At 45.8% G+C, this 19,427-nt stretch overlaps 1 protein-coding gene across 1 annotated transcript in view; it reads right to left on the reverse strand.

Annotated features, from left to right (window-relative positions):
* Positions 1-19,427, reverse strand: part of KCNN3 (potassium calcium-activated channel subfamily N member 3) — a 119,268-nt gene that overhangs the window by 32,495 nt on the left and 67,346 nt on the right. Inside the window, exon 3 of the mRNA XM_088467529.1 lies at positions 8,003-8,421. Within this exon, the coding sequence (XP_088323655.1) occupies positions 8,003-8,421 (419 nt within the window). The remainder of the gene's footprint in view (positions 1-8,002; positions 8,422-19,427) is intronic.

Consider the following 19,427-nt stretch of genomic DNA (forward strand, 5'->3'; position numbering starts at 1 on the left):
TTATATATATATATATATATATATATATATATATATATAATTTTTTTATGGTTATACATATATATATATAATTTTTTTTAATGTTCTTATATATATATATATATATATATATAAATCATTTTTTTATGGTTATATATATATATATATCTATATCATTTTTTTATGTTTATATATATATATATATATCATTTTTTTTATGGTTATACATATATATATATATCATTTTTTTTATGGTTATATATATATATATATATATATCTATATCTTTTTTTATGGTTTTTATATATATATATATATCATTTTTTTATGGTTATACATATATCATTTTTATATATATATATATATATATATATATCATTTTTTTATGGTTATTTGTTTAGCAATCAGAAATAGAAGTCTACTAATCAAGGGATTAACTCACCCACATCGATAGTCACAAAATCTGTGGATGAAGCTTAAAGACACCTTTGAGAGATGTGCACACAAGGCTTTGCCGCCTAGCTGTTATAAGCGTCGTACATTAATACGATGTGTGGTGGTAATCTTTACTGCAATAAAGATGTTGACATTCATCATGTACCATATGATCAATGGTTGTAGGCTGCACGGCTTATTGCAAGACGAGATTCTGATATTGAATAGACCACTTCTTGCCACAGAGGATTGGATATACTGTATATCGTCTCGCAGTTTGATTTTTTTCTTCAAAGGCCGGGAAGGGCTTTGAAGTTAAAACACAAACATAGGCCCTCATTCAGAGCCGTACGCTCTGAGCAGAGCGCACGCTCTGATTGAGGGCCGGGCTCCATTTTCATGGAGCGTCCTCCTGGACGCTCGTATAGCTGTGGGTCACCACCCACAGGCTATACGAGCGTGCTTTGTGATGGCCGCGATGGTCGAGACCATCGCGACCATCGAAATTGCGAGCCGGAGCCTGCGGTTGAGGTTTTCAACCGCAAGCTCCGGAGTGATTTTGGCTCTATCAGAGCCAAAATCACTCCCACTGACATCACTAGTGATGTCAGTGGGCCGGCTTCTGACGGGAGGCGTTCCCGTGGGAACGCCCCCGTCAGGGAGGCACGCCCCCGGCTTCCCACCAAAGGGGGCCTGCTGTCAATCAACATTGACAGCACGCCCCCTTTGATCGAACACAACGAGCGAAGGACTTTCCTTCGCTCGTCGCGTCTGGCGCATGCGCACGACGGAGCTCCCTCCGTCGTGCGCATGCTCAGTCCATAACATCGACCCACTTGCGAGCGGACAGCCGCTCGCGAGTGGGTCTGAATCAGGTCCATAGTCCCAAAGATCAGGGGGTATTTTTACTAAAGGTCGATTTTGATAGATTTAAAATCGATCAATGTTGTGTTTTCTGGGGCTAAATCACTCATTTACTAACACTTAAAATCCAAATCGAAAAAAAAATTGTCTTGTTAGTAAATTTGTGATTTAGCCCCAGAATCACATCGATTAAAATCGAGCTTTAGCCAATATAGCCCCAGCCATCTAGCTGCACGGATTTCACTTATTTATTTATGCAATTAGTGCACATTAAATTTACTGCAGGTACATTTAACCATTCATTGTCCGTTAAGTCATGTACAGAAGTTAGCGTTGTCTTCTCGGCATCCTTACACAGATCAATAAAACAGGGATCGCCGTATCCCCACTTAGATTTCCTCCTCAGCATCATTCCATTAACAACCTATGCTGAATGGGGTCCCATGACAACGCTGCAATGACTTTAGCTTAATGGCTTTTAGCAAATATAATCATTATTTCATTAGTCTTATCTCCCCTTCATGCATTCTGTTTTTAGACACTCCCCTCTGCAATGGAAGCAATATGGCGCTTAGCCCGTATACCTTACCTCCTTCTGCCTTAAATACCTAAAATAAATAGTAAGTTCTTTGAGACCAGAGTTGTCATTCCTGTGGTGCTGCTACGTACATATTCTGTATTGTAAATGCTGTTGGGAGTACTCGGTGTGTGTCCGTTAACCTCGGCATTGATCAGAGCACAAAAATAATGTCTCCTACTCCTGTTGTGTTGAATTCAACAAATTGGCAAATTTAATGTGAACCGGACACCTATACACAAACGGGGCCCATTGCATGGGCTTTACTGATATTCATCAATCCATTCTCTAGGAATATGCGGCGTCACCAAGGCAATTGATGTGTAGATGGCGGATCCACATTGATAACTGAATCATAATATTACATGGACCATAACCAAGGAACCAATCAGATATCTGCTTTGAACATAGCAGAAGTTGGATTAATGAGAGCTAATCTCTCATTGGTTAGGTTTTCTTTTGGAGAGCAGGGTAAGTGGTTGCTGCTATTAGATATAATGATAATTATGCTGGGTATATACAACTGTACATGACTCTCAATGCTGCTCTTATCTTGTCCTAGCCAATGAAAATAAACAATTCTACTTTTTGATGGGGGTGGAGGTACCCTCTGATATACTTGGAATGACAACATAGAAGGTATCCAATCAGCATGCGCTTATTAGTAAACGCTCTGTCTATGTTAGTCTGACAACCTCACTTTAAATTCATTAATGTTAGACACGTTACCTCTAGGCAGTAAGGACATTTTTTACAGTATTGTGAACATTTATATATAAGCTCACCTGCCAACTATCTTATGGCTTTTCAAGGCAAGGCAGTCACCAAACAGCTTCTATCATACTACCAAAAAGGCAGCTGATACACATTAATATAAATGAGCTTTGCACCCCAAATCTGGGAGTGGCGAGTGCAGTGGGTTTTTGACTTTGTTTATTTGGTTAATTTTTAATTAACCCTTTTGTGATCACAGCTTTTTCATACACCCCTGTGCAAGTCTCATTTATAATAACCTGTGTCAGCTGCCTTTTTGGTAGTATGATAGAAGCTGTTTGGTGACTGCCTTGCCTTGAAAAGCCATAAGATAGTTGGCAGGTGAGCTTTAAGCCCGGTAACATGTTTTCAGTTTAAACTCTGTGATAGCCACCAGGTTTCCATAAGTGTGACAGATAATGTAGGACCTGCAGAGAAGTAGGGTCCCATGATGAGGGCTGCAGGCTTAAATACATTGATCAATCCATGAACCAAACCCCCATTATTTATGTATTATTGTGAGTGATTTAACAATGGTGAGTGCTGAGTTTTCTGCTTTTATTTATTTAAGCCACTAGCCACAGGCCACTAGCACACCAGGCCTGGGAAGTGGCGAGTGCAGGTTTGCACCCCAAATCTGGAAGTGGCGAGTGCAGTGGATTTTAGACTATATACAGTCAGGTCCATAAATATTGGGACATTGACAGAATTTTCATATTTTGTCCTCTATTCACCACCACAATGGCTTTGAAATGAAACAAACAAGATGTGATTTAACTGCAGACTTTCAGATTTAATTTGAGGGTAATTACATCCAAATCAGGTGAACGGTGTAGGAATTACAACGGTTTCTATATGTGCCTCCCACTTTTTAAGGGGCCAAAAGTAATGGGACAAACTAAACAATCCTAAATCTAACTTTCACTTTTTAATACTTTGTTGCAAATCCTTTGCAGGCAATTACAGCCTGAAGTCTGGAACGCATAGACATCACCAGACGCTGGGTTTCATCCCTGGTGATGCTCTGCCAGGCCTCTACTGCAAATGTCTTCAGTTCCTGCTTGTTCTTGGGGCATTTTTCCTTCAGTTTTGTCTTCATCAAGTGAAATGCATGCTCAATCGGATTCAGGTCAGGGGATTGACTTGGCCATTAAATAACATTCCATTTTTTAGCCTTAAAAAACTCTTTGGTTGCTTTTGCAGTATGCTTCGGGTCATTGTCCATCTGCACTGTGAAGCGCCGTCCAATGAGTTCTGAAGCATTTGACTGAATATGAGCATATAATATTGCCCGAAACACTTCAGAATTCATTCTGCTGCTTTTGTCAGCAGTCACATCATCAATAAATACAAGGGAACCAGTTCCATTGGCAGCCATACATGCCCACGCCACGACACTACCACCACCATGCTTCACTGATGAGGTGGTATGTTTTGGATCATGAGCAGTTCCTTTCCTTCTCTTCCCATCACTCTGGTACAAGTTGATCTTTGTCTCATCTGTCCATAGGATGTTGTTCCAGAACTGTAATGGCTTTTTTAGATGTTGTTTGGCAAACTGTAATCTGGTCTTCCTGTTTTTGTGGCTCACCAATGGTTTGCATCTTGTGGTGAACCCTCTATATTCACTCTTGTGAAGTCTTCTCTTGATTGTTGACTTTGACACATATACATCTACCTCCTGGAGAGTGTTCTTGATTTGGCCAACTGTTGTGAAGGGGTTTTTCTTCACCAGGAAAATAATTCTTTTGTCATCCACCACAGTTATTTTCCGTGGTCTTCCAGGTCTTTTGGTGTTGCTGAGCTCTCCAGTGCGTTCTTTATTTTTAAGAATGTTCCAAACAGTTGATTTGGCCACACCTAATGTTTTTGCTATCTCTCTGATGGGTTTGTTTGGATTTTTCAGCCTAATGATGGCTTGCTTCACTGATAGTGACAGCTCTTTGGATCTCATATTGAGAGTTGACAGCAACTGATTCCAAATGCAAATGTCACACCTAGAATCAACTCCAGACCTTTTACCTGCTTAATTGATAATGAAATAACGAGGGAATAGCCCACACCTGTCCATGAAATAGCTTTTGAGTTGATAGTCCCATTACTTTTGGCCCCTTTAAAAAGTGGGAGGCACATATTGAAACTGTTGTAATTCCTACACCGTTCACCTGATTTGGATGTAATTACCCTCAAATTAAATCTGAAAGTCTGCAGTTAACGCACATCTTGTTTGTTTCATTTCAAAACCATTGTGGTGGTGAATAGAGGCCAAAATCTGAAAATTCTGTCAATGTCCCAATATTTATGGACCTGACTGTGTGTGTGTATATATATATATATATATATATATATATATATATATATAATGTGGAAATGTTAGTATGGTTGTACGAAAAAGTACGGTAAATTGTCCCAAAAGAGGGTAGCAATGCTTGTCACAGCCATCACATGTAGTATTAGGGGCCTCAGTTGTGAAAGCCTTCAAGCAAGGTGTGCAAGAATCCAGCTTATGTAAGCGGCATGTGGAGCATCACAAGCACAGGCCAGGCATTGGTCCTGCAGTCCGGGGTGAAGCGGTGCTCCCATTATTGTTGATGTAGAGACGTATCCTGTTTCCACACGACAGCTCCACAGCTCTGGGTCTCCACAGACGTGCAGAGGAGAAATGTTTTTGACTCTTCCAAGATGGCCGCTGTGCACAGTGATGTCATATCAGTGACCTCAAATAGGCAGCCGAGAACTCTCTCCCCACAGCCCGTAAAGGGATCAGAGAGGCAGAAAAGTATTCTCTCGGACCACTAGAGACACAGAAGAGCAACTAAGTGACCACTACACTGACCTGTGGATCTCCAGACACTTCTGAAGAAATAAACCCCATATGTAAATTGAGTCTGTCCCAGGGGAAGGAGATTTTGATATTGAGTTAAGTGTCACATCGATCCGGTAGATTCCACAGAATGAGCCTGTAGCGCTCAGGCCAAGAGTGGAGGTGCTACTTGGACAAAATGTAGCAGACGGCCATATAGCACCTGGGTCAGAACCATGTGACTGGATAAGCAACACGGTCATAGTGGTGAAGCCTGAAAAGCTGAAGATCCAAAGCTATATGACGACCTTTTGGATCCGCTGGGGCAGGAAACATGGCTTAAACTTCTGTATGGGGTTTCCAGAGCACCAGAGAAGTAAGTGCACTCAGATCAGGCCGCCCCTAGATATTGGGATAAATAAAGCTTATCTGTTATGTAATATCTGATGGTGGTCCGGTCAGTGGACTTATCTATGATAAGAGAAATCGGATACTCTTTAGGTTGATGGCTGTGTCCCAGTGCTTTCCCCCTGTCCCTGAAAAGAAGCTTCGTCCGTTAATAATATACGTTACTGTGTGCAGAGCAGCAGGAAGAGTATACAAAGCATCTAACAAGTTCAACATTGTGAAAGTGATTGAAGAGCTCTTGGTGTTTGAATATAGAGAAGCTAATTTACAGAGTGCACTCAAGGCACTCTGCGGCATGCTATGGTTGTACACCGATTTGCCTGGATGGTCCACTTATCGCACATCAAGGTGTCCAGGATTCCTGTACTCAGATCCAGGGATAGTTAATGATGTGATACACATTGTTAGTGATAATGGACCTCTAATATGCATCGTCACATTCAGTACATTAACCGGTTATCAAGCGCTTTGTGAATTTCTGAATACCAAGAGTCTGTGCTAAGATGTTCTCAATAGGAAGGTTGCTCGTGCTGCACAAGCGCACACCGAGGGAGATATAGGCAGAGGCCCGCAAAACCGCCATTGCCAATTTGTGAGTTGAGAATTCTGAAGTTCTCAGTAAAGTGGAATAATCTTCCCGAAAGGGCCAAGTCCTTTCCTGAATGGTTTTATCAGGAGAGGTGACCTGCAGAAGATGACCGTTTGTTCCGTCTTTGTTTTGTCATCATTATTCGCACGTTATGGTGGGGGTCCAGGCTGACCCGCAGAGGATTACAATGTCTGGAAATGTCCATTGATGTCACCAGACTTTTTCTCCAAATAGGCTTCCATAAACTCTCTCTCCACATCCAATGAAGGGATCAGAGAGGCAGGAAGGCTTACTTTTGGACCTCTAGACGGAGAAGAGAGAGAGATCTGCTTCTTCTCAGCAACTCAAAGACCACAGGTCTGATTGCCTATGAGTCTCCAGACACAGAAGTGAGATGGGGAGAGAGAGATAAAATTCGGAGGTAGCCAGGTTAGTGAACTTTAGCTGTGATAGGGAAACTGCTCTGTTGTGTAGGGAGATATAACTGTTTTCAGGTTAGTTGCTGAGTACCTGCCTCCAGGAGCTTTTTCTGGGTTTCTTAAAAAAAAAAACGAGAAACTTTAACCAATAATACTATATTTTTCAGTGCGGAGAGCAGAAGTGGGGTTATACAAGCAGCTAGCAAAGACTCTGAAAGTGATTTAGGAACTCTCGTTGCTTGATGGTAGAGAAGGTCAAAGCTCCCAGGAACATGCCTTGGTATTGTACTGATGCACCTGGATTGTCCTTTCCAGAGCCCTGCGAGGGTTCTCACTCCCTGGAGGCCATTCCTCAACCTAAAAGTGTGCAGGGGTGAGAGGAGAGTCAGGAACATCTGCCCAATCTCCAACCACTTATCAGTTATCCTCCTAAAACACTGCTCGGTTTTCCCTAATCTATGGCGTAAATGAACCATGAGCTATGAGGGGACAGCAGGACTGCCTTGATAACATGGTATGCGGCCATATTTGCGTGGGGAAACATTTTAGGTCATCGCTCTGCTTGTCCCTAGAAATGCAGCACTTCACACAGGTGCTTGCGCAACTTAAGACGCGATAAGTAACCCTCGTTTCGTCCTGGTTCCTGTTATCACATCCAGTGATCGTTAAGAATGCTCTGCCTGTTGCTGCTAATAACAGACCTGTTGTATGCGCCATAATATTTAACATGTTACGTGAATGAATGAGTTCTGAATGGCCTTACATAATAAGGAACACCGGCATTACAAGCCCATGTTAGGTGGAGGGTGTGGGTGCTACGATGTACATCGATCCCAAAACCAGCAGAGGTTTAGTGCTCCTGTTTATCCACTTGGGTGGTTCTTTGCTACACGTAGCCTGTCAAGTCTCTTAATTGAAGCTCTAGACTAGCAATCACCAATGTGATCCAATCCAATTGAATTGTATTTTAATTGGATTTGGAAAGCCCAAACATAGTATAATTTGGTTGTACTGGCCAAATAAAGGTCTCCCAGTGTTTGACCAGCTTTTGCTGATATTTTAAACCTCGTTCCTAACCTGCACCTCCAATCAATGCGCTTGGTAAACAAGATTATGTTTATCAGTTCATATACAAGAGGAACATTTAGGTGTCGGCTGTACCCACCCCTGCTCACCTCTCGCAGACACGCACAGTCCAGGCTGCGATAATCCACAAGGAGATGCTGAACACCAGCAGCACAGTGCCGGGGCAGATGGTCATCAAAGTCTTCATGACGAAGCGGGTGTTGAAGTTGATTTTGTTGAGGGCCCCAATGCTGCGGGACGAGGCGTCGGTGAAAAGTTTACTGTGCAAGAGCATGACCCGGGCTATCAAGTAGAGGCGTAGGAACATGGGGATGGAGAGTATAATGTCCACGTCTGCCTCGGCCTGGGAGGGTGTGTAGGAGAAGGCCAGGCGGGCATTCCAGAAGAATTTGTACTCGCCAGGGATGGGGTGGATGGCACAGATGAGCAGCTCCAGGCTGATGTAGAATATCCGCTCGTAGGTCATGGCGATCCTCCAGTCGTCTGCCCCGTTGTCGATGACAAATAGCTGGAGGACATTTACAGAGAAAAAGAGTCACTGTTAATGTAGGAATGACATAACGGAGACAATGGCAAAGCCTAGAACATACATTAAATGAGATAAAGTTACTCTTTATAAATCAAAGCGTTCTTTTATTTCAGATCTATATATGGCCCAGGCATCTTGGCCGTTTTTCATAAACCCTTTGTGATGCCGGAATCTCTACACATCCTACTTATCCTTTCTATTCCCTTCCTAAGTCCATGTTGTTTGACCGGCGGCCTCCAGTCATCTACTTTCAAAGGGAACTCTACACATTCTCTCTCATTTATTTCCCCTAAGTGGTTTGCCAATTGATACAAGTTTTAATTTTGCCTTCCCCCATGGCAATTTTCTCGCTCGTTTTCCCGCACACTTCTATGGGATGTGAGGAAAGACGAGCAAAGATACTGGTCGCGGACACGCCTTTGTCTGACCGTTCTGGAGGCACTTTGCCCACATTGCTAGTTATTGAATCTCCACCTTAGACTATAGTAGTCTGGGGCACACCTTTACCTATGTAATACCATAGCTATAGCTTAATGGGTCTAACTAACTTGCAGTCTCATAGGCAACAAATTTAAAGCAGCCATGACCAGTGATGTTGCTGCAAGTTTACATTTTTGATAACCGTGAATTCAATTAGAGTTTTCTGGGGCTTTTCAGCAGCCGTCTAATCAGCCGTGGAACCTCTGTGTCCCACATCTCAGTATTTGCCTTATGTTGCAGCCTGAGTTTGCCTTTGTACAGTGATTGCAGTATAGTGTCAGGTGGGGACGGGATTTTGTTGATTTTTTTTTAATTGTGCCTCATTAAAGTTGCCTCATCAAAGCCAAATCATAAACTCACCTGTTCATAATGTAAGTAGTCTTGAAGTCACTGTTCCATGGAAATGATCTAACATGTTCATCAAAGCCGTGTTTATAGAAATGAGAATAATTATGCGCATTAATGTGCACAGTTTATCCCTTGCTCCTGTGTGATGAGGTAACAATGGAGAAAATGCAACAAATGTACCTTTGGTGAAGATATAGCAAACTTTCTAAAGAGTGGAGAGGTTACCCATAGCAACCAAGCAGCTTCTAGTTAGCATTTATCAAGCACATTCTATAAAATGATAGATAAACAGTAGTAGTGGAGGTCAGTCAGTAGACGTAGAGAATGAGAGGACAGCCAGTAGAAGTAGAGCAGAGACAGACAGCCAGTAGATGTGGTGGTCAGCCGGTAGTAGTAGAGAAGGGGTGGACAGCCGGTAGCAGGGGAGGTCAGCCAGTAGAAGCAGAGCAGGGGTGGACAGCCAGTAGAAGCAGAGCAGGGGTGGACATTCGGTAGAAGTAGAGAAGGGGTGGACAGCTGGTAGCAGGGGAGGGCAGCCAGTAAAAGTAGAGCAGGGGTGGACATTCGGTAGAAGTAGAGAAGGGGTGGACAGCCGGTAGAAGCAGAGAAGGGGTGGGCACCCGTTATTAGCAGAGAAGGGGCGGACACCCGTTAGAAGTAGAGAAGGGGTGGACACCCGGTAGAAGTAGAGAAGGGGTGGACACCCAGTAGAAGTAGAGAAGGGGTGGACACCCGGTAGAAGTAGAGAAGGGGTGGACACCCTGTAGAAGTAGAGAAAAGGAGGACAGTTGGTATAGGTAGAGAAAGGGAGGACAGCCGGTATAGGTAGAGAAGGGGTGGACAGCCGATAGAGATAGAGAAAGGGAGGACAGCCGGTAGAAGTAGAGAAAGGGAGGACAGCCGGTAGAGGTAGAGAAAGGGAGGACAGCTGGTATAGGTAGAGAAAGGGAGGACAGCCGGTATAGGTAGAGAAGGGAGAACAGCCGGTAGAGATAGAGAAAGGGTGGATAGCCGGTAGAGATAGAGAAAGGGTGGACAGCCGGTAGAAGTAGAGAAGGGGACGACAGTTGAGGTGGCACCAGGGTTGTCACTCTGACAGCAGGTGATATTTGCCTGTTACACTGTATATTGGGGGAAGGGTTGGCAGCACAGAAATGAGCAATGTACAGCAGCTGGAGAGTTCCCATCTCGTCTCCCGGTGTAAATCTTCGGCTATGACATAACTTACTATCTTTTCCTCGCACAGCCTAATGCACCATTTATACTGCAGTCCTGGCAGCGATTGTACCCTTGGCATATTCGCCTTTGTTCACTTGGCATATTCGCCTTTGTTCAGACATTTCTGTGAAGAACTTGTGTCGTTCAGAGGGTTTTTGTTATACCTCCAGAACTTCTCCCCTGTAAGCGCCCACTCTGCTGTCATTATTATTTTATAAAGCAAACCTCCTTATTACTACCCATAAAGTCTTGTTCCATGGACAAGAGGATGCCTGCTGGTATGGCTTGCATTTAATGAAAGCCTATGGAGGAGATTGGAAATGGAATAAATGGACTGCAGTACCCTAACACAGCCAGTAGAGGCTTTGGATGGATTTCTATGTTTGAGCTTATCTAATAACAATATATGCCGAATATACAATAGCAGCTTTCAACTGTGTGTAATCAATAGCTGGCAGCAGTGTATATTACGATTGCTGAACATGCAAAATCTTCCTATTACAGAGAAAAGACACCACTAATACTGCAATAATAATTCCTATCATATACTGTTTGCATTATTCTCCTTAGTTTCTGCCTTTTGGCTGACGGCTTGTGGAAATAGAAAGTTACACACAACTGGTGTGATGCATCTTTGCAGGGGTGCAGAGAGGGGGAGCGGATACTAATTACACGGGCTTGGGCTTGCTGGAGGGGCCAGTTGGGGCCCCGGGTCAGTTGCTGAGAGGTACAAATGTCACCCTTTGCAACAGCAGCGGTGACGCGCATAGTGTTCTTTCATATGTTTTTAAAAAGGGGGCGTGGCCGTGACTCCCGTATTTGGCCACACCTCCCAGTACGCGGCCTATGTCAGCTCTCCATTGGCTTTTCCGGAAGGCCAGGGCCGGGTTAAGGGCCACGTGGGCCTGTGGCTTACAATGATCACGGACCTATTGTAAGCGAGGAGGCGTGACCAGTGCAGGGTGGCTGTGGCTATTGCCATGTGGGTGAGGGCACCACTACACTTTTACTCCCAATGTCTCCCTAAATACGTAACAGAAGGGAAATTTGCATCATTTTGTGAGGAAAATTAAAATACAATTGTAATACTTCTGATTTATAGTTGAAGTGGGAGGCCATGATAATAGGCCTTTATGTATGTGGTGGCCTGGAGTTGTAGTCCCATCCGCCACATTGTTATTCTGGCCGTACTTCCGCAGCAAGCTCCTGACTAGCCTATGCCATACTGCCTGACTTTTCTTATCTCCTCTCTGCGCGAAACCCGTAGAGGAGATGCAGATGACCAATCGGGGGCAGAGCCGCGCTCTTCACATCATTAGGTCCCCATCCATGTTGTCTCAAAATGCGGCGAATCGCGGATCCGTGGGAAGGGGTGGGGCTAAAATATTTTGAAATGCATCATATTCGCCCGTCCACTACGGACTGGCAATTCCCAATATTATTGCCCCATCCTGCCCACCTCACTATGCTAATACTCCAATATATGGGGAACATCCGTGCGCCTGCATTTGCAACGCCGTCTCGCTAACTGTTTTTACGTCCGCAGCCGCAATTGTCATCTTTGCTATCTGGACATGCGCCCGTTCTCCATGCTACAGTAGGTGCACACGGTCTGTTATACACAGTCCCATCTCCGTCCTCACGCTATGGAAGGCGGTTTACACTCCCATGACACGCCCACTTAGACAGTTCTATGTGTCCGCACCCAGTTCATACTTACCTACTCTCCCAAAATGGTCGGGAGCGCCCGACCACCCGGAAGACTAGGCAAGGCTCCCGGAACCGGCTGCCACTGGCCCGCACCCCCCGTGACCACCCAAAAGTTGGCTATGACGCGATTTGCGCCCCTGCTTTTATAGTGCCTGTATTATTGGCTCTGTACAGCGGGGAGCAGGGCCACAATGATGCAATTGAGCCCCCCCCCCCCCCGGCATGCCCACCTGCTGTGAGTAGAGGGCTGACCTGGCTGGCAGCCTGAAAGTCGGTTAGTATGACCCAGTTTCCGCCCAGAAACACTGATTTCAGAGTGGCACAATCAATCCGTCCGTACTTGCAATCTTGCGTATTCCCCTGATTCTGTCCACAAACCCTCTGGGGCCAGACTGAGAACTAGGCGCGTTATGACATGAGTACCTGGAGGAGGGGCGTTAAACTTAAATGCAGATTTACTTTGTATTAAATAAACATTAACAACAATCTATTCATAAGTTTCAGGACCCTATCAGAAATGAAGCTATCTTATGCTATGGTTTGCTTATGCTGGAGTGTAAGGACTGAGGGAGGGAAAGCCGACCACCGGCTTCCTGACTGTCTAATCCCAGCAAGGCACTAATGACAGGCGTCGATATCCCGACGCCGTCATTAGAACTACGCTGGGAGCCCGACACCCGGGTTACCGATCGAAGGTAAGTCAGGCGCCAGGCGCGGACAGCCGCGGCGGAAGGGGAGGGTTAGATTAGGGGCTCCCGGGGGGGACTTAGGGTTAGGCACCCCCCCGGGAGGTTAGGTTTAGGCTAGGGGAAGGGGGGGGTTAGGGTTAGGCGCCCCTGGAGGATCGGGATTTCCTCCTCTGTCAGGCTGCCGCTGTCGGGATTAGAGCCGCTGACCATGCGGCCGGCGGTAAATCATACTGAATCCCTGAGGGACTCAGCAGAGGGCTCCTCTGTGACTGACCTGATAACAGAGACCAGTAGCTTGCAATCAGTGATATAGCAAGTTCACATACAGGGGGAGATGCGTCAAGCCTTGGAGAGTGATGCAGTGGAGCCGTTTCCCTAAGCAACCAATCAGCATGTAACTGTCATTTACCTACTGTAGCACTATCTTTGAACTAACAGAAGCTGATTGGTTGCTCTGCTCTTGGGAAATTCTCCAGCATCTCTTTCTCTCCAAGGTTTGATACATTTCCCCTACACTGTATTATGCTGGGTACACACTGAGATGACCGATTCTGAGCGGCCGAGTGATAAGCTATACATACTTTCGATATGTCTGGACTGACATCACAACTGGGCGGGCATGTGAGATGTCAGTGTTGGCTGTTGGCAGGTCGCTCGTACACACATGCAGATGCCCCGGTTTATCTTTCGGCTATATCGGCATCGGCCGTGCTGAAATGTCTCTACACACCCACCAATGCAATAGCGGTATATTGTTTGGCGATTAAATAAACTATATACATTGACAAGTATGTACCCAGCATTCGCTCCCAGGAGGCACGAGCGCATCTACCTGTGGAACTGCGGATATTAGCAGGTAACTTCTCCAGGACATCTACCTATAGATCTGCAGCTATAATACAGCATAATATGCCTGTATTGTGGATTTAGTGTCCCTTTAAGACATAAGTGGCTTTTGAAATGCTTCCTTGAGAGAGAGAGAAAGTTCATTCAACAGATCCAGCCAGATGAGTTACCATGGGAACTACCTTAAAGTCCAAGACTTGTCTAATTAGGATCCCCCGGAGGACCGTGGCCAAAACACATGTGCCGCCAAGTGGCAGGGACCACAGCAGCTAGTGTATAAGGGGGCGCTGCGTAATCTTTTAACTTCCCCCTTTGTGTGTGTGTGTGTGTGTGTGTGTGTGTGTGTGTGTGTGTGTGTGTGTGTGTGTGTGTGTGTGTGTGTGTGTGTGTGTGTGTGTGTGTGTGTGTGTGTGTGTGTGTGTGTGTGTGTGTGTGTGTGTGTGTGTGTGTGTGCTTTCCAGCCATGTATTTGTATCATCAGGCAGAGTTTTGTTTATTTTTGCGGCCTAGAGAGCGGCACCAGTAACAGACTTTCGCCTTATCCCTCCGGCCTGATACAGTCCGTCCATTTGCAAACATTGCAGTATATGATAATGCAGGCACCCCCCTCCTCCTCCCCTCTTGGATACATGCTTTGCAAACACGTTTTAATCCCTTCCGTCACACCAGTAGCACACTCCAGAATCTGACTGCTGCAAGAATTCCAGCGCCGTTCCACCCTTGGCGGCGGCCCCTACGGGCAACAGCGTTCGCCTCCTCTCAGAGCAGCACTTATCAATCCATCTAAGAAATGACTCTCACCCAGCCGTGTCTCCGCCAATGAATATTTGCAACTTTATTTCCCAGCTTAATCAACATTTGTGCCAAAACTTAAAAAGCTCAAACAAATGTACCTGAATTATGAAATTGGAAATAAAATATGGAAATACATTTTTTTTTAAATTACTACAGGGGTAGGCAACCTGTGGCACTCCATCCAGCTGCTGTGGAACTACATATCCCAGGACGCCCTGCCACAGTTTTGCTGTTAGCGCATGCTAAAACTGTGGCAAGGCATGCTGGGGTGTGTAGTTTCACAGCAGCTGGAGTGCCAGGGCGTTGCCTACTCCTGTGTTAGTGCATCTGGCATGCTGGGATGTGTAGTTCCACAGCAGCTGGAGTGCCGGGCGTTGCCTACTCCTGTACTAGTGCATCTGTTTGTATACATGGGGATGATGGTGTGGAAATATTGGGCTATAGCCTCGGTGATGACTGTGAAGGGCATCTTGTGACGCGGTCTTACAGCGTGCTCTTCCTCGTTGCAGTGACTGTTGTGCAGACAGAGAGTAAATCTAGTTTACCGGCTGGTCTGCTGCTGTTCAAATGAACTTCTAGACATCGGCTGCAAAATTCTCCCTTCAGATGGCCGGTAATATATCCGGCCTAATGTCTCTCTAAGTGCACTTGTGTATTTATCTCAGCCTGCCTCACTACTCTGACCTTGTATCGAAACCACTTCTTTTATGTCTAAAAAAAAAAACTATTGGTATTCTCATTCCTGGGAGTATTTATTCAAAGATTATTTCCAAGTAAGCGCCTGCAACCAGCACTTTGGTATTCAGAGCCAGGTAGTCAGAAAGACGATGGTCGCAATACCGCAGGCGCAACCCAACAGTCACGACAGATTGCGGAAGTATTTGGGTTAGGGGGAGTCTTAGAATTAGGTGGAGGTTTAGGGTTAAGCTGTGGGCAGGGCTTCGCAAACGCCACCACCTTGCTTCACAAACCCAATGAGCCCTGGCATAAATCTAGGCGCACTGCTTAAGTTTACGAATGGCTGTGAACTGTTCCTGGCACATCCATCCACGTTGAGCAGCATTGTAATAGCCTCCTGTTGGCCTAGCTGATTGCATGGAATACGGATTTGGCTGAGCACGGATGGCGGGAGCACTTCCAGTGCGATAGACAAACCGTGCAAGGGAAATAACTCTTCTCGCAGAAAATAAAATATGCCGCTGGTCTCGGAATGAATGATAGCAGTCAAGAAGATATTAATGAAGTCTGGCCGCCGTTCATTAACCGCAGAGGTACTTTATATGCACGCATGGGTGCCAGCGATGTCTTAGACCAGGGATGGCTTCTCTGCCCATCCTGCACGTGGCTCTTTAAAGGTGGGCATAACCGGACCTATCCTGCTACTCGTGGAATAGTCTCTCCAGGCAAAGCAGTCATATCACTTCCAGCTCTTAACGGCCTATAAGGCAGTCATGTATCCCGGACGCATTATCCACGGTGTCCAGACAGTCCTGAGACTTCTATAGACTTATTTATACGGCATCATGGTCACTTTGGGGCCACCTACCCTGTCAGCCTGATACTAGCTGAGACATTGCAGGCCTCAGTGATGTACGACGAGCACACGTCATCTGCCTTTTTGAAGTTCATCAGTGCTGACGCCTTACGTGACAACTTCACAGATAGTGGTCCACGATGAGACTCTCTGTACCGATGTAATTAAAAACGCCAGATTCCTTCCTACTGTCACTTTCGTTCCCTCCTCATAATCGCCGAAGCCTTATTTTTAACCAAACAAAGCCATCACAGGGCCAGCGTAGATCAAAGAGTTTTAGCCGTCCGATAAGACTCTACAGGCGTCGGCTAAGCTGGGGAGACTCCTATAACAGGTGCAGAGTCCGTCACTTGTAGTACAGGTCTCATGCATATCATAGGGAAAGCCACAAACCTGACACATGAATGACAGACTGCGCTTTGGACATTCCATTAAACGTCTCCGGGATAGAGGAGCAGACAGCGGTCACATCATGACTTTGGGCAAGCCCTCTGTGTCCTGGTCAGAATTCCACCGCGGGCATATATAGAGGCACAGCCACATTCTGCAGATGATCCCCCCCTTGTTCTGTCTCTTGCATAAAAATAGGTTTGTCCGGTGGGCTATTTGCAGCATTACTACGTGTCAGCCGTACAATGCATCATTCATGCCTCAAAGCTACGAGGGGTGTCCCGAGGAAGGAATGCCCACGCCAGTTTGCATTGGCTGCGGCAGTAGAGCTTGGCAAAGCACAAAAGCCATACTGGGTACGCAGGCAATTAGTGGGCATAAGTGGGCACTGGAAGGGATAAACTTACATTTCAGATTAGACTTTATGTTTAAGGCTGGCAGCAGGAAGTGTGCCCTGAGCTGTGTGGAAAGAGTTAAAAGTTTATGTGGAAACCGACCTGTCAGCATGTTGTTATAGTGACATTGGCCCTGATTCAGAGCCGCTCGCTATTTGCGGTCGTTCGTTCTAAAACAAGGGGTGGCTATTCAAATGAACCGTTCGCTAATTGCGGTCTGTTCACGCCTCTAAGTCTGAACGAGCGAGCAAAACTTGAGGTTGTAATTTTGAAAAATACGCCCCCTGGCCGCTCGCACCATACGTCATGTCCGCTATTTATTAGATTAATCGAGTACATCGAACAGCGTATGAGCTGCTCGCTATTCTTGTGGCTGGTTTTTTCAACCGCTATTTTGCGAGCAGTTCTGAGTTAAAAATAACCTAGTGACGTGGTCAATGACGCTGCTGGATTAATTATGCACACCCTTAAAACGCCAGTTTTGACCTTTAAGCACGCCTGCGATCTAATTCCACACCCCCGTTTTCAAGCACCTTCCCCTGTTACCACCCACATACGCCTCCTCCTGTCACTCATATTAGCAGGCATTCGCTATATAGCGAACAAACGATTTTCGTCCGCACTGACTGGTTCGCGCATGCGTATTACAAACCGTACGCATGCGCAGATGTGCGAACATCGGTCAGAACGAACGAGCGGCCACTTACGAGCGGCTCTGAATCAGGGCCATAGTGTATACAGAGAACAGGGTTCCCCAGAAAGCTGACCAGCCGGGGAGAGCGTTTTCACTGAGCGATTCTGCAGGCACCACTCTCTCTCCTGGGCAAGCTGACTCCGGCTGGCACAGCACCAGCATGCACCGGACGACACCTACACTGAGAAACTTACGTTCCGTGCAACCCTGCACAATTAATTTATATATATTTATATATATATATAATTTTTTATTTTTTTTTACGAAGAAATTCAGTTCTTAGTGTTACGATTCCCAGATAGTTGAGCAGAGTTATTGATTTTTCTTTTTGCTGCATTTAGTGGATATACTATAAGTGCAATCAGTCTGATTCCCAGAGTGCTTCATCAGCCACCCCTCCCGTTCCCCGCCACCTCCCTGATGTCTCTCTCCAAGCCTGACGCTTGGCTGCCTGTAGCCGTGGAAGAGATCCTACCAGGGCTAATATGACATGGCAGCGATCCCAAATCTATAGAGTAACCTGGCACTAGAACAGAGGTGGGGTTGCAGTCTATGGTGTATACCAGGGATGGGGAACCTCCTGCCCAGAGGCCGTATAAGACCCCCGGAATCATTATTCTGGCCCTCAGAGCTTTTTTCTGCTAGCCTCATCTGGCTACCAGGGTGCCTAGAATGGCACACCGCAGCCAGAATCTATGCAGCAGTGCCACCTGGAGTGTCGTTAGGGCGCTTCAGGCGGTCACACCGCTGCCCTTACAGCTCCCCGGAATGCTCTGGGCATTGCTATAATCACCGGCGATTGTGGTCCCGCCCCAATGTGACGGCACGGCCTAAACCAGGCCCTCAAATAATGTTATATATATCAATATGGTGTAAAGGGAGTAACCTAGGTCCCATCATAGGGAAGACCCCCAGACCGTCGCTAGATGTGCAGGGATGAGGCAGGGAAGGGGGGGGGGGGGTTACTAGTGCACTACACAAGCATCACGGGAAGGCAGGCTGCAGAACAACACAGGGCCACACAGGTAAGCTAGATGCACACTAGAAGATTATCTTAGAGTATAGATGGCAAGTCCCTTAACGCACCACACCTAATTTATTTTTTATTTATTACCAGTTATTTATATAGCGCACACATATTCCGCAGCGCTTTACATAGAATATTTGGCCATACACATCAGTTCCTGCCCCAGTGGAGCTTACACTCTATGGCCCTCATTCAGAGCCACTCGCAAACAGCAGTACGCTCATTGCGTTCCGATGTTGATTAACCGCGCATGCGTCGGTGTAACAGTGCGCATGTGCGTACGGCAGATTGCGAGCTTTTTTGGTCTCGTTCGTCAAATAGCGTACAGGAAGTGACAGGGCGTTTTTGGGTGTTGACGGGGGTGGAGATGGAAAAACGCAGGCGTGGCGAGGCGTTTTTGGGGCGTACATACATTAGCAAATGCGAGCGTAAAATGTGTTCGGACCGACTCATACGTCACTGGATGATCCTCTTTCCCTTCAAAATGCTCGCACAGCTTAGGGTCTGGATTACTCGACCACATTGGCGATGGCCTTCTCCTCCGTCCCGGGACTCCACGATGTTGTTGCGATTAATCGCGGGAGGGCTGAAAAGCAATTAGTGTTGGATTGAAAACCGGCTTGGTATGTGTTTTGAAAGCAGTTTATTGGGATAGCACAAAACCGTACACAGGTGGAAATCAGAGCTGCTAATGTCAGGATGACACAATCAATTTGCGTACATTTGTGAGGGTTTATTTTGCCCTCAATTTGGTGGTTAGGGCCTATTGTAACAATAATGTCATCATGTTTTAATTTTCGCACCATTTTATTTTTGCCTCTTGAATTTGCCTCGTTATATGATTTTTTAAACGTTCCTT

This window comes from Taudactylus pleione, unplaced genomic scaffold (assembly GCF_031769625.1).
Source record: "Taudactylus pleione unplaced genomic scaffold, aTauple2 ptg000073l, whole genome shotgun sequence".
NCBI classification, from domain to species: Eukaryota; Metazoa; Chordata; class Amphibia; order Anura; family Myobatrachidae; genus Taudactylus; species Taudactylus pleione.